This window comes from Vespa crabro, chromosome 21, assembly GCF_910589235.1.
Source record: "Vespa crabro chromosome 21, iyVesCrab1.2, whole genome shotgun sequence".
In the NCBI taxonomy this organism is placed as follows: Eukaryota; Metazoa; Arthropoda; class Insecta; order Hymenoptera; family Vespidae; genus Vespa; species Vespa crabro.
The window spans coordinates 2,812,040-2,828,981 of record NC_060975.1 but is presented as its reverse complement, the minus strand read 5'-3'; the positions used below and the strand labels follow the sequence as shown (position 1 = coordinate 2,828,981).

Genomic DNA, 16,942 nt, shown 5'->3' with positions numbered 1-16,942 from the left:
GAAGAAAACTATGAGTAGTAGTAATCTATTTCTTTTGTTCCTTTGTTATTCTTTGAATACAATACTCGATGGAAAAAATCAATACGATATGAAAACATTTTCAATCGTCATATCCTTTCGTTCCTTTTTCGAGTTTTTTCATTGAATCAACTAAACCGATACGATCCAAAGCTTCTTCTGTTTACACGAATGAACAAGAAACGTGTTATTTTTCTTGAAGAAGGAAAAAAAAAAATCGAAAAAAAGAAAAGAAAAAAGAAAGGAAAAATATTTACAACAAAAATTTCAACGTTCAACGTAAAAGTGAATATTATGATAATCGATGAAAATATAACGAATCTGTTTTACCGATCTATTTGATTAAAGTGATACATCATATATCACGTTGATTTCGAAACAAAAAATAATTGCGTTAATAATAACGATAATCAACGAAATAATAATATTAATAATAATATTAATAATTATAATAAAAAAAGAATAATATTAATAATGACGAAAATAATGGTGATGATTGAATGACGATGATAATGATGATTGTTTTAATTTTTCGCGCGCTTTTTAAAGAAAAAGAGAGAGAGAGAGAGAGAGAGAGATAGATAGATAGAAAAAAGCGATAAATACAAACGTGTCACATGCATTTAAACATTTCCTAAAAAAGTAACTAAAAAAGTAATTAATATTAAATTAAAATTCCTCCTTGACGAATTAATCCAAATATATCGACAGACATATAATAATAAAATAAACAAATTATTATTTACACGTATATTAATACATATAATAGATCATATTCATTTTTAATTATATTAATCGATTACGTCAATACAGATAACAATATAAATAAACAATAAACGAAAAAAAAAGGAAAAAAAAAAAAAAAAGAAAAAAAGAAACGAAAAATGAGAAAAAAAAATACTACAAAAAGAAATAGAAATAGAAATAGAAATAGAAATAGAAATAGAAATAGAAATAGAGAAACTGTTCTCTCTTTTCATACTCCATCGGGATTATTCGATTTCTTTCTTTCACCGTTTGTTTCCTTTTCTATTTTCTCTCCCCACCCCTATCCTCTCCAGTCACACTTTGCTCCTATTTCACTCATTTGATCTCTTCGATACGTTTCGAATTAGATACCGGTCAAGGTATATACTATTAACATCGACGATGATACCTACTAAATTGATAAGAGAAATTGATTATTAAAGGCCTAACTAGAAATATGATCTTACACACACACACATGCGCGTACAAATATATACATATATATATTATCTGATATATTGTCATTCATTATAGTGTCTATAATCCGTATAACATTTAATCATTAGACATATAACGAATGGCGATAATACGTACAGAGATCGAATGTTGTAAGTATCGACGAAACGACTGTATCGAACTTCTACATATATATATATATGTACCTTGTATATATATATATACAAGGTAGGTCAGAGGTCCTTCGATGATCCTCGATAAAATTCTTACGATCGGTCAAAACTTTCTAAATGTTTTTAAATATCTTTCAAAACTTTCTATGCATATATATATATATATATATATATATATATATATATATATATGCATATTTATATTGTTGTTATTGTTGTTGTTGTTGATTATTATTGTAAAACTACACGAAATCCGGCTAGTAAAATTACAAGTTTAACTATGCGAGCTTTAAATGTCTTCGGGATAAAAGTTATTATATTTTTTAATATTACTTTCAAACTTTTGCCTGACTTAAAGACTTTTGATCCATCCTATATATAAATATATATATATATATATATATATATATATATATATATATATATATATATATATATATATATGTTTCTTTCTTTCTTTCTGATTGGGTGTGTGTGTGTGTGTGTGTGTATGTACAATGCACAACGAAGCATATTTTTTCCTTTTCTATCTCTTTGCAACTGACCTAATTGATTTTTTTTCTCTAAAAATATCATTCCTTCAATTTATATTGCATCTTTTGTTTTCTTTTTCTCTTTTAATCTTATTTTTAATAATTAATTTTGCGCCATAACGATAAATTTGTTATTTTTATTTATTTATTTATTTTTTTTCCTTTCTTTCTTTCTTTCTTTCTTCCTTTTCTTTTTCATTTTTAATTTAATCTTTACGTACCAATAAATTCGTTCTTAAAAGTAATTTCACATAAAAATAACGAGATATCCTCGTGCAATATTACTTGCCTTACGTTCCTTTATCGATCTATCGAAAGATCCTTTTTTAAACAGCAACAGACTGTATCTATGTGTATGGATTAGTTTCTATGTATATATGTATATATTTATTTATGTATGTATGTATATGTAGATATAACTTGACTACGTATGTATTTTTACATACATGTATTTTGATTACATATGTATATATGTATATTTACCCATATCTGTGGACTATATATATATATATATATATATATATATATATATACATATATATATATATATATGTATGTATATGTATTGTTAGATACATAAAGAATTCTTAATTTAGAATAGACGAAATCGATTTCCAAGTGCTTCAATGAAATGTTCCTTAACTCTTAATTCTTATAGGGAATATTATTTATCGACTTCGATAATCGTACAAATTTTCATTTGCAATCTTTCATAATTAATAATTGAAGATTTATGAGAATAAAATATACATTATGATCATCATGCTAGTAATGATCATTATGTTAGTATTATAGTTATGAGGAGATCATAAAGATATAGAATATTAATTAATAATAACTCTTTAAGGAAACGATGATCAAAATAATATTAATAATAACAATAACAATAATAATAATAATAATAATAATAATAATAATAATAATAATAATAATAATAATAATAATAATAATAATAATAATAATAATAATAATAATAATAAATATGTTTAATAATACAATTACCAATAATAATGATATCAATAATAATATATTATATTAGTGTATAATTATCAAAAGTATATTATTATTATACTAATAACAATATTTTTAATAGATTATAGTTATACTAATATTTTAATTCTTCTTCTTCTTCTGATTATTATTATTATTATTATTATTATTATTATTATTATTATTATATTTCTCATTAGATTTATTAAGATGGATAATAAAAAAAATTTATATACAAAATGTTTATATATAATTTAATATATATATGTATATATATATATATATATAATATTTTAAATAATATTTACCTGAGCGATTTGATCGAATCTGCCAAAGAGTTCGTTCAAAGTCTTTACCAAATCGGATGCCGAAAGTTGCTCGGAAAGTGGCGTGAAGTTAACGATGTCCGCATAAAGGATACTAAGAAGATTAATGTGAATAATAAGTTGTAAGTAAACAAGAAAAGTTAACAACAAACAAAAAGTTAACACGACGACACGTTATACTTATTCATAAAAAAAAAAAAAGAAAAAATAAAAAAAGAACAAAAAAATATTCGCTTCTACCTATTTTGTAATATTATATATATCGAAACGAAAGGATAGTTCGCAATTCGATTTTCCGGAAGATCGGACAAGACTCTTACTTTTTCTCCCTTAAAACCTCTCGGGAAATGGAATTACCTATGGGATTTCCCCATATTAATTCGCTTCAGTGAAAATACGCGATGATCTTTATCGTTTGCATTGATGCATAACTCTTAAACTCGTATTGACGGGCAACGAAGTTTTAAATGGGGAAAAAGTAATATCTTATTTCCATAATTTTCAAATCGAAGAACTTTCTATTAAAATTTGACTTTTGTTTGATTTAAATTTTTGTTGTATTAAGAAAAAAAGAAAAAAAAAATAAAAAAAAAAAATAAAAAGAAATAAAAAAGAAAGAAAATAAATAAATAAATAAAAAATAAATAAATTAGTTTAGTTTAATATATTATTAAAATTATAGTTAGATTATTTAATATATTATTAATATATAATAGTTATATTATTAGTTTGACTTCATATAATTTTATTTTTTAAACTATATTATACAATACTATTAGCATATTAATATCGTTATACTATTATTATTTTATACATTATCTATCATTTTTTTTTCTTCTTATTAGTATTACTAATAATATAATACAGTATAGTATAGTATAGTATAAACGTTATATTAAGTTATACTAATAGTATACAGAGATTACTTTCTTTTTTGTATAGTATTATTAATAGTATAGTATATATACAATATGTTATATAATATACTATACATTATATTAAATACTACTATATTAATAATATTATATACCATAAAAATAAAATTATAAGAATAGACCGACACATTGTTATACTATACCAATATTTTTATATACTATATTGTATTCTATGGTAGAGTTCTCTCTTTAAAAAATATAAAAAATATATCAAATTTAATTGTCGATAGAAAAATTGAAATATAATTTTTCAAAGTATCGACGTATAAATATCCGAGAAAACAAAAAACAACAACAACAACAAAAAAAAGAGAAAAATGAAGAATAAACATGTCTCTCGTACGTTTCTAATCTATTCCCAATTATTCTATTACATGCAATATCATTAGAATCTGATTTGATTATTCTACTCGCTCATTTGGCTCTGCGTTTACGTGTCTAATTAAGCCACATCTTGATGAACATAATTTCTATGCATCATAACACTCTAATCTCCAGATCTAATCTCATTGGGATGTAAATAACCAATACGAAGAGACGTATCGAGAACCTTTTGAATATTTATCCTCTCTCTCTCTCTCTCTCTCTCTCTCTCTCTCTCTCTCTCTCTCTCTCTCTCTCTCTCTCTCTCTCTCTCTCTCTCTTTTTGTAATCAACTTTATCATGGTTCAATGATATTAAACTCGATATTTTCTATTCGATATTATACATAATATAGGTCAAAAGATTTTTTTTTTAAGTGATTTTGAAAAAAGTCGATTACTTTTTTTTCTTTCATCGGACTATTTTTTAGCCTAGTTTTTTTTTTTTTCTTTTTTGTCAGATCGTAAAACTACACAAGTCTGGGAACTTGTTTATGATCTACCAAAAAAAAAAAAAAAAAAAAAAAAAAAAAAAAAAAACAAAGAAAAAGAAAATAAAGAAAAAACAATAGAAAGAGATAGAAAATTATTCTAAAAGGTTCCGAAAAAAGAAATGATTGATTTGTAAAATCAATTTAATCCGCAATTAGAACAAAAGTTTTTAGGTAATTTTATAAATCAATCATTACTATATATATATATGTGTGTGTATGTGTGTATGTGTGTGTATATATATATATAAAACATCATCTACATATAAATTTTGTATACCTTTCGATGTTCACAGCTAATATATTCGTGTTCGATCGTAACTGACCTGACATTGTTATGTCGTTGCACGTACATCTCATGAAACCTGGTCTGTTTGTGCTTATTAGCTTCCTGACAAGCATCCGCCATTTTCAACATTATACTCCTTTTAACCTGCAAACAGTATCGCATGTTCTTTCGATAAAATTACTACATCTTTCTTTCTTTTTTCTTCTTTCTTTTTTTATCCTTCTTTTCCTTTTTTTTTTTTGCCTCTCGCTTACGTTCGCAGAAAAAAAGAAAAGAGAAAATGAAAAAAAAAGATCGAAGCGAAGTTTGCTTCGCTAAATGGATTAAAAAGAAGGAGATACGGTAAAAAATTTTAATTTATTTATCTCTTTTGTTTATTTATTTATTTATTTATTTATTTACTTATTTATTTGTCCTTTTTTTGGACCGAATTATAATATTATTAAAATATGTTTCGCGGGGTCGAGTAACTTTTTCTTTTTTTCTTTTTTTTTTTTTTCTCTTTAGATCTAATAAAAAGTTTTGTAATTTCGAACTAATATCGTATAAGGTGTAATTAAAAAAGTATTATAATTAAGTGACATATTGAAAAAAGTAAGTATCGAAATTGGATTATTAAATTAAATTGTTGTTTAATTAAATTTCGAATACGATGCTGTGTGAAGTACGCGTAGTTAAAAAAAAAAAAAGAAAATAACAAAAAACAAAAAAGAAAAAAGAAAAAGAAAAAAAAAGAAAGAAACCTGTATACGTTTATGCAGATCGCAAGCCATATTATTTTGCGTATATTCTATATACCATGATTATTTCTGATCGGAAATTATGATTACAAATTTGAAATGAATGGAAAATATTTACGAAACAAACAATATAATAATAATAATTATTATTATTATTATGATACGATAATATTAATAAATATTTATTGAAAATATTTTATCGAACGTAATTGAGATTATGCTGAAATAAATTATATCAATAATTAATTAAAATTGTATCTCTTAATTAAGCTTAAATATTTCTCTAATAAGTTACACGTGATTTTTTCCAGTAAAAAAAAAAAAAAAAAAAAAAAAAAAAAAAAAATGAACTAAAAATATTATAGTTGACTTTGTAATTTTATAAAACTTAAGAAATGTGGAGTTTTATAATTTGAAAACAAAAAAAACAAAAGAAATCAATTCTAAAAATTCTCAAAAAAGATTAATCAATTTGAAAAATCATTTAAAAATTCGACTACCCAATAAAGATCAATTTTATTAGCTATGATGTTAATCGCATACGATATGCAATAATTTTCATCAACTTGTATTATAAAATAAATTAAAAAAAAAAAAAAAAAAAAAAAAAAAATCTTTTATTAGATAAACAAAATAATATATATATATATATATATATATATATATATATATATATTATCGAAATATTTAATCAATTTATCGTTTCGTTTGATTTCGTTTGATTTCGTTTGATTTCATTTAGATTCATTTCGTTTGATTTTCTTTCGGCTATTTCTGTAGAGAGAATATTCGTAAGTATCATCTGTTCTTTTACCTCTGCTGCTATGTAGGCCGGAATAACGCTTAGCAATAATTGTTCCTGCTGTTCTTTTTCGCATTCTAATTTTATCCGAGACTCGATCACCGTTTTCGTACCAGCGAAGGTCCTTTGATGTGCCGTTGCTGTAAGAATCCTGTAGTAAAGTCCTGCCAGGATCGCAGTGAACATCAATATAGCCTCGCTTATTATCTGTTCAATATAATAATAATAATAATAATTTAATAATAATAATAATAATAGTAATAATAATAATGATTATAAAATAATATATTAATTATTATAATTACAATGATACAAAATTTATTGAAAATATTTATTTTCATTATCTTAAATTCAATAAATTTTCATGATAATTTTATAATTAGATTCAATGACTTTTTTTCATAATAATTGCAACAAAATCGTAACAAAAATGCGTAGGGAGAAAAAAAAAGGAAAGATAATTTTTTTCTTTTTCTTTTTTTTTTTTTTTTTCATTTTAATAATCTGAAATTTTTTTAAATACCCAAACACTTCGTCCACAAACACATTTTCAAAAATCAATTATCCCCGAATTTAATTAATTTAATTAATTATCGATAATATAATTAAGACTTACTTCAATTTATTTCCTAATTCCTATTCTGATACTATATATTTCAAGTATTATGAAATAATTATAATAATTATAATAAATAATACATATAATAGACAAATCTTTCTCTCTCTCTCTCTCTCTCTATTTCTCTGAAACAGTCGCATTTATTTGATTGAAAATTAATTTATATAAAAAGAAACAAATTAAACATTATTCCTACCTCAATTATAATTGATAATGAAAATGCATGTGTATGTGTATGTGTATGTGTGTGTGTGTGTGTGTGTGTGTGTGTGTGTGTGTACCTGAACCAAGTATAGATCTTTATATTACTGAAATATATTTATACATATGCTATAGTACTAGATTTACGTATCATTTGAACGTATTACGAGTATTGCTTAAAATTGCCAGAGAACTCACGTTTGTTAGCTCAATGTACCATACCCACCCCCACCCTCGTCCTTAACACCCCCACCATTACCACCATCATCACCACCACCATCATCACTGTTGGTACATACATTCGGTAGAAACAATGTTTACATAATTAGGTTTACGTACTCTCTTCCTATCTGGATTAATCATGGCATATAAATACCCAATGGATGTTTATCTTTGCTACCGCGTAAAGGACAACGATGTTTCTTTTAATAACTTTCTGATCTCAACTTAGATTGGTTATTACTTATTTAGACAAAAATCATACCAGATCATGTTAATTCACATTGAATAAATAACTAATCCAATTTTTTCTTCAATAATTATCTGTTTTCAAACAAGTTTTTCCATTTATTTTCGATTAAATGAATTCAAATTATATCAGAGAACTTTTTCATCGATTTTAATAATTCTCTTTATATACACACATATATATTATATATAATTTGTAATAGATGATGATTATAATAATAATAATAATAATAATAATATACTATTTTCTTAAAACAATTAAAATAATTATATATATATATATATATATATATATATATATATATATATATAATTAATAATTTGTAAATACATACATACATATATATATATATATATAAAAGTTGGAGATGCTAGATGATTGATTAGCTTGGAAATTGTGAAACTTTAAATCGAAAGTTTCTTTGAGATAAAAGAGCCGTCTTGTACACATATACACACAAACACACACATATATATATATACACACACACACATACATGTAGATGCAATACATAGAAACTAGTATCTATTTGCAATCTTACTCAATCCAAGTTTGATCTTGAAGGATTTTATTGACACGGACGAAGGATTTTATTGATCTTTCTTATTCACAAAGAAATAGCGAGATGGGCAGTAAATGGAAAGCTTCTCTATCTTCCTCTCTCTCTCTTCTCTCTCTCTCTCTCTCTTCTCTCTCTCTCTCTCTCTCATTCAGTTGAGGAACATACAACGAATATTTTTCATGTTCGACGTATTTATTAATACGTGATAGACGAAATATCAATTTATCTTTATTTTTTTTTTTTATATGGCATATCTGTATATCAAGAAATATACATTGGGTGGAAAGAAAGAGAGACAGAGAGAGAGAGAGAGAGAGAGAGAGAGAGAGAGAGAGAGAGAGAGAGAGAGAGAGAGAGAGAGTGAGAGAAAGAGAATGGAATTTCTGACGTTATTGAGAAAAGTGTTCTTGATAGAAAAATAGAAAGAGAAAGAAAGAGAGAGAAACGTGTCAAATGCAATGAAAGTCAATAGAAAGAGGGAGGGATGGAGAGAGCGAGAGAGAGAATTAGAGAGAAAGAGAGAGAAAAGGGTAAATTTATTGACTCGATAAAGATAGTGAATGGTGTCAAACGAATTAGCCTTAGGATTAGAGAGATCCAGGGAAAGTGAAATTTAGATGATAAATTAGTAAAAGGAAAATTATTAAATCACGATATTGATGCTTTATGTACAATTATTGAAATGATAATAAAAATTAATGAGTAAGCGAAGAAAAAAAATAATACTGATTAAAGAAAGATATTTAAAAAGTTGAAGTAAAATATTTTCTTTTTTTTTTGTAATTTTTGTTTTGTTTTGTTTTGCTTTGTTTCATCTTTTCTCTTTATACATATATGTATATATATATTGTAATGATTATTATAAATATTAATATAAATATATATATATAATAAATATATGTAATATTTATACATAATATTTATCCATAATAAAATTTATAGAAATATATAAAAAAAACTCACTTGACTTAATTTGTAATCGACCAATTCTTTTTCAAAAATAAATCTCTGTCCCACGTGCATAATAGCTAGGATAAAAGGACCTATAGTTGGTCTGAGTCTTTTAATCCTTGGTAGGGCTGCCGTAATCGAAAGGATGCAAGCAAACATTGGAATAGCACCGCCAAGTATCAGGATACCAAATCCAAGGATCACAGATGATAGTTGTCCCACGAGAAATCTCGTTCTAACTGATGTTAACGTAGAAGGTAATTGTGAGACGACCAATAGACTCAATGATGAGACTAACATCACTGATAATGTTGATATTGGTAATACAATGTGAGAGATATCCTGAAAATTAAAACATAATATTTAGATAGTTGCATTAATGTCGAATTTGTACGTAGAATCATATATCGTTTATATTCACATGTTTGTCATACCGATTAATATATAAAAATTTACTCGATTTATTTTTATAGTAAATTAAAAAAAAAAAGAAAAAAAAAAAAAAGAAACTTTTTTTATCATATAATTTTCATGTAATTTTTATTCAATTTTATTATAACTTCATTTACGCATATCTGATATTTTCTATTTGTTTAATTTAATTTCTTTTTATATTTAACATTTTCAATTCTATACTTTTGTTTTGTTTTTTTTTTTTTTTTTTTTTTTTTCATTTACTATCTTATATACGTAATATTTTTATATTTATATTATTCCAATTTACTTTTTATATTTAAATATTAAAAAAAATTTGCAACTTTTGATTCATCATCATTAAATTAATCTCAATGAAGTTTTTCCTGATCGTAATGAAAATTGACGTCGCTTCGTGAAAATAAATTATAAAATAAAAAATGATATTAATTCTGATGCAATTTTTTTTTTGGTCTTCTTTTTCTTTTTTTTTTTTTTTTCCCCTTTATCATTTCGTATTCATTTTCAAACATATTGTTTTATGGAATAAAAGAATGTACGTCGCGATAAAGCTTTCAAACGTGTCTCTTCGCGCATTACATCGAATATTAATAAACGATCCGACATTTTCATCATTTCCACATTACGATCAACTGCAAATCGATTGGTTCGTATTAACATACGGTTTATGTGTATATATCTTTCAAAGAAACATCTCCGATACAATTCTTTTCAAAATCAGTAAATTCTATCAAAAATCTATAATAAAATTTTAATTGAACGAATAATAATACACCCGTAAACATAAATCGTGTTTGATTAGTAATGTAAATTAATAAAAAAAATCGACACTTTTCTTCTTTTTTCATTTTAACTTTAAATGAATATAATTATCGAGTCACCCCATATATATATATATATATATTTATAACATATGTATAATATTAACAATGTTTTATTACCAACATAACTTTATAATTATTATAATTTTTTAATGATTATTATTATTGAATCACCTTGTATACGATATACATAGACATATGTATGTATATAAAGATAGATTAGATTGAAAATTTAATATAAAATTTTAATTAATAACAAACAAAAGATTTTCGACTGTTTTTAATTATTAATTATAAATTAATAAAAATCGCCATTTTTTAAATTTTTACTTAGAACTGATATAATTATTATATTATAATATATATATAATATAATATATATATATATATATATGTGCATATATATATATATATATATATATATATATATATGCATATACGAGTGTGTATGTAACTCAATTATTACATCGTACCGTAATCAACGACGCAATAATTCATTTCAATATCGACCATTAAGTATTGGAATTATACGAATAAATTTATTCTGTTCAATTATTTTGAGATTATATAAAAGAAAATATATAAAAAAGAAAACGAACATGTTAAAGCATTAACGAGCTTGATGAGGAACGATTATGGTTTCTAGAATGAAGTTTTGAAAGGGTAATAAATCCCATGGCAACTGACCGATTTCGTCCTGATAAGGGTTCACACACAGTGGGTGGAATGGTAACAATAGGGTTGTAAATTTAAATTGCTAATTTTCTGTAACGTGCGTTATATTAACAAAGAATTGTGGAATAATAAAGTATTCTGAAATACGATGGATAACTTATTTTCATTTCTTACGTAAAAATTATAAAAGGAAAGAAGAAAAACAAGATGAAAAAAAAAACGAAAGAAAAGAAAGAAAGAAAGAAAGAAAGAAAGAAAGAAAGAATGAAAGAACATAAAGAGAAGATTGATCGACTTTCTTTCTAACTGTAATTTATTAATTAAAACTAGAGATTAGTATAGTTTGATATTTTTTTTATTCAGCAAAAGTATAAGATTAGATTTTTAATTTATTATTTATAGAAAAGTAAAATAGAACAAGCTGATAAATTATTATTTAAAAAGAAAAATTGGATTAATGCTTCCTTGCAATTTATTATATAAAAATAAATGTTAAATTAAAATAATTAATAACAATTTAATATATAAAATAATTAGTAGTAATTCATTATCTTACAAAAGTATTCGTTACGTTTTGTAATCTTTTCAAAAAAGCTTATCATACGATTTATCAATTAAATACATAATACGAATAAAATAAATGAAATAATTAAAATATTCATTTACTGATTATAAATAAAAAATTATTAATTAATTAATTCAATATTATTATTAACTTTTATTATAATTAAACTATGGCAAATTTAATTAAATTATTATCACATCTTATTATTCAAATATAGAGATTAGGTTATGTTAGATTTTTTAAACTTTTCTAATGAAGCTTGTTGTAATTTATAAAAATTAAAAAAAAAAAAAAAAAAAAAACAAATACATATAAACTCGTATATATCGTCAAATATATGATATATGTAGATTGACTTTTTTCTTTATTTTTTTATTTTTTTTAAGAAACAAAGAATTAAACGATATAAAAAAGAGTATGCATCTCGTTCATTTTATTTTATTTTTTTTTTTTGTGTTCCTTTTCATTTTTTTTTTTTTTTCACAATAAAATATCGTAACCAGTCATTTTGACAATGTGTTCCGTTTAAAAATGATGGCGGATAATATAAAAGACAAAACTAGTATTGTTTAACGATAGTCGACCGCTCTATACATACATACTACATATATATATACCTATAATATGTACCTATAGAGTTGCTGATATTAACTTGAAAAGACTGCAACGTTGCGAGTTGAAAGAGCCGTTTGCAAATAAAAAAAAAAAAAAAAAAAAAAAGAAAAGAAAAAAAAAAGAAAAAAGAAAAGAAAAGAAAAAAAAAGAAGAAGAAGAAGAGAAAAAGGGAGAAAAAGTAGAAAAAAAAAAAAAAAGGATTTTCATAAGTGAGAATCAGTGTGGTTGCAACGAGCATCTTGTTTACTTCTGACGTAATATGAATTGCTCGATCGTTCTTTGGTTAAATGCAAATTTTATTTCACGAAAGCTTAAAATTATATATTTATATTTTCAAAGAGCATAATACTTCTGGTATTATTTTAAATGAAAATAAATACAAATTTTAATTCAATTCTACGACGACGAAGATTATCAAATAATTTGTATATATTGTAATAAAAAATTTATAACGTTTTAAATGTTTTATATATATATATATATATATATATATATATATACATAATTTTGTTTAATATACATTTAAACAATAATATAAATATTTGTACTTATATTAAAAAAAGAAGACTTATTTTTTATTTCAGCGTATTCATAACAAATTTATTTTATTCTTTTTTTGTTATTATTTTTATTTTTATTTTTATTTTTATTTTTATTTTTATTTTTATTTCGAATATACGATGAAGATCTTTATTTTTCATCAACAAAGTCAATAGTTATTTCTATTTTTTTTTTTTTTTTTTTTATGTTCTAGGTATTTGTTTTTTTTTTTTTTAACACCACTCTTTCTCTCTTCGCAATCAACATACCGACGCTTTTTGAAAAAAAAAAAAAAAAAAAAAAAAAAAAAAAAAAAAAAAAAAAAAAAAACAAGAAAAAAAAGAAAAAAAAAAGAATCGTACGACTGTTTAGAGAATTCTATTAGAAATTCACTTCACGTGTGTTTCGTTGGTTCTATGTATCGAAACTATGCCATCGATCGTTCACATGGTCCACGTTTGTTATTGGAGAACCGTGAACGTGTTAACAGAGTTTACTATCCTAAATATTCGATCCTTAGATGTGTTCGTTAGTTTCGACAAAGATTAATTATCGATTAGGATGGGAGTTTAGTTTAACGCCGAATCGTGAGAAATGCCTAAGAGATAAATTTCGAAGAATTAAAATCAATCGCAAAAAAAAAAAAGAAAAAAAAAAATAAATAAATAAATAGAAAAAAAGAAGGAACAATATTCAAACATCCGTCCTGAGATTTGTTCGATGATAAAAATAATTTCAATTGTTTATTACCGACATATGATAATTTTAATATCGTTAACATGCGAATTGTTGTCGCGCGTAATTGAAATTGAAAAAAAAATAAAATAAAATAAAATCAAATAAAAAGAAATGACAAAAGAGATTTTCTTTTCTTTATTCCTCGTTACGTTGTAGGAGTTCATTTTTATTAATTTGATTAATGGAAAGATAATGCGGCTTTTAATAAAAATAATAAATCGATAATAATAAAATAAAAAACAAAAAAAAATATTATAATAATAAATCGGATATAAATCGAAATAAAAAAAGAACAATATTTTTAATTTGTCAATGATAGAAATAGCAAATTGTTAATGGAGATACTCAATATGATTTTTAATAAATAATTCTTTTTAATAATAATAATAAAAAAAATTAGAATCAAATATTTCTTCTACACATACACACACACACACACACACACACATTTTATTTATATATATAATATATTTTACATACATATATAAATATTATTTATATATATTATATATATGCACATATATATATATATATATATATATATATATATATGTCATATAGTTATATATATCTGTGTATATGTATACATCTGAATAATTATATTTTAATACAATATGAGTGTTGGTTCGAATAAAAATTAAAAAATTATAAAGGACCAACCTGATAGTTCGTCAAATAAATGGCACCAAGTGCTAATATTGAAGCTACCGAGGCAACAAAGAGCGTTCCCGTGTAAAGAGAAGTGGTCAATTTTCCTTCATATTTGTCACGAAGTATTTGAAGCTGTTCAACTCCGCTCTCGTCGCTCGTTGTACCAGTTGGATTTTCTGGAAAAAATAAATTTTACGAATATATTAATAAAAAAATATTCGTACGAAATGAAACGAAACAGAACGAAAAAAAAAAAAAAAAAAGAACAAAAACAAAATGCTTCTTCTTTTCTTGCGTTAAAAAAAAAAAAAAAAAATGGAAAAAGAAACCAAACAAACAAACAAACCAAACAAGAAAATGAAAAAAGAACAATTTTAACAATCAATTTCTCGTACATGTTAATAGAATTTTGAAAATAATTCAAGCATTCCAAATCCGTCATATTAATTCTATATATTAAATAATAAAATTACAATGAAAAAATGTATACCCAATAGTAATGAGTTTAAAATAGAAAAAAAAAAAATTTTTTTAAATATATTTCCTTTTGTAAATAGAACTTCTTCTCTTTTTAAAAGAGAGAGAGAGATCGAGTGAGAGAGAACGAGCGAGTGAAAGAGAGAGAGAGAGAGAGAGAGAGAGAGAGAGAGAGAGAGAGAGAGAGAGAAATTTTCCTATTTCCTTATAATTTCTCATTTTACCTTTTAAATGTTCAGCATCGTACTAAATTCAATTGGGTCCTTTTGCACCTTGACTCAATCGTGAACGATATCTAATTAAATATACAAGGTGTCTAAAATTGAATTGATCGACGAGAATATTATTGACATTTATCGAGAAAGAGAGAGAAAGAGAAAGATAAAGAGAAAGATACAGAGAGAAAGGAAGAGAGAGAGAGAGAGAGAGAGAGAGAGAGAAAGAGAGATAAAAAGAGAAAGTGAGAAAGAGAGAAAGAGAGAGTACCGTAAGACGTTTATAAATAATTAAATTAACACATCTTCGAGCTATTACGTTGATTAATTAAGTTTCAAAAATAACGAAGTTGTTTTATTAAAGAAAAAAAAAAAAAAAAGAAAAAAAAACGAAAAAAAAATAAACGAGAGTACCTTTCAAACATATCTAAGGGTACTTTTCAATGGGTGTACTAAAAAATACTAATTCAAATCTCGCCGTCAAAAAAAATCTTTTTTTATTATTTTCGTATTTTTTTCACCTCTTCTTTTTCCTTCATTTTTTCTTTTTTATTCAAAAAATAAAAAAAATCGTTTATCAACGCGGAGCCAATAAATAAATCCTATAAATAATTCAAAAAAAAAAAAACCTATACGTACTATTTTATTTGATATAGATTTCGTTGGGTTTCGATGTTTTTGACACTCGTTAATCTAATATTATTTTTCTCATTTTTCATTTTTCGTTTCATCTTTTGTTCATTTTCATTACTTTCTCTTTCTTGTTCTTTTTCATTTTTTTTTTTTTGTTTTTCTTTTTTTTTATGCGGAAATAAAACTCGACAAAGTTACATGGCTTTACGTTCCAATTGTCATCGAATTTGACAACAACTTCTAAAGAATATTTTCTTTTAACAAGTTTAGATCGATTTTTGGCATGATTCTCCAAGTAAGAAGAAGATTATATGCTTGTCCTTGATAAAGTGCTTAAAAGTTCGATTTTAATGGAAACAGTACGATTTTTCTCATCTAAAAATATTCCCCACGCCAACTACCCCGCTCCGTCCCGCCACTCCACCGAAAAAGAAGCACGACCGACGCAACTTGATGGGGAGAGACGGAGGGGAAAAAAAATGTCGGTAGCAATAATACGTAAAAATACGTGCAACTCGTGTAACGGGGATGAGTGTTTTCTTTTTACTTCATCTTCTTTCTTTTTTTTTCTTTTCTTTTTTTTTACGGGACATTTTAGACGATGATGAGTCACTTGCAGATGCGAGTTTCGAGAGAAACAAAAAAAAGAAAGGAAAAAAAAAAAAAAAAGAAAGAAAAAACCATTGATAGTCATGACGAGAGCCTGAGAAATTTAACAGAAACGTTTGACCTTGAACCAGATATTATACATACATACGCAAACAATGGGCTATGATCATTCTGGGCTCCTTCTTCATTGAGGATTTAGAAGGAAGGATCGTACGATATCAATGTGATATCGATCAGGATCTTTCACATATTCGCATATTCTGACGCCCATTAACATATTAATGAACGAATATTGCATGATCAT

The 16,942-nt window shown here is 24.4% G+C and overlaps 1 protein-coding gene across 1 annotated transcript in view; it reads right to left on the bottom strand.

Annotated features, from left to right (window-relative positions):
- LOC124431413 (adenylate cyclase type 2) overlaps positions 1 to 16,942 on the bottom strand; it is a 47,759-nt gene that overhangs the window by 9,525 nt on the left and 21,292 nt on the right. The window contains exons 3-7 of the mRNA XM_046979310.1: positions 14,714 to 14,880; positions 9,677 to 10,006; positions 6,875 to 7,069; positions 5,358 to 5,464; positions 3,226 to 3,337 (exon numbers count right to left, since the gene is read on the bottom strand). Coding sequence (XP_046835266.1) covers positions 3,226 to 3,337; positions 5,358 to 5,464; positions 6,875 to 7,069; positions 9,677 to 10,006; positions 14,714 to 14,880 — 911 coding nt within the window. The remainder of the gene's footprint in view (positions 1 to 3,225; positions 3,338 to 5,357; positions 5,465 to 6,874; positions 7,070 to 9,676; positions 10,007 to 14,713; positions 14,881 to 16,942) is intronic.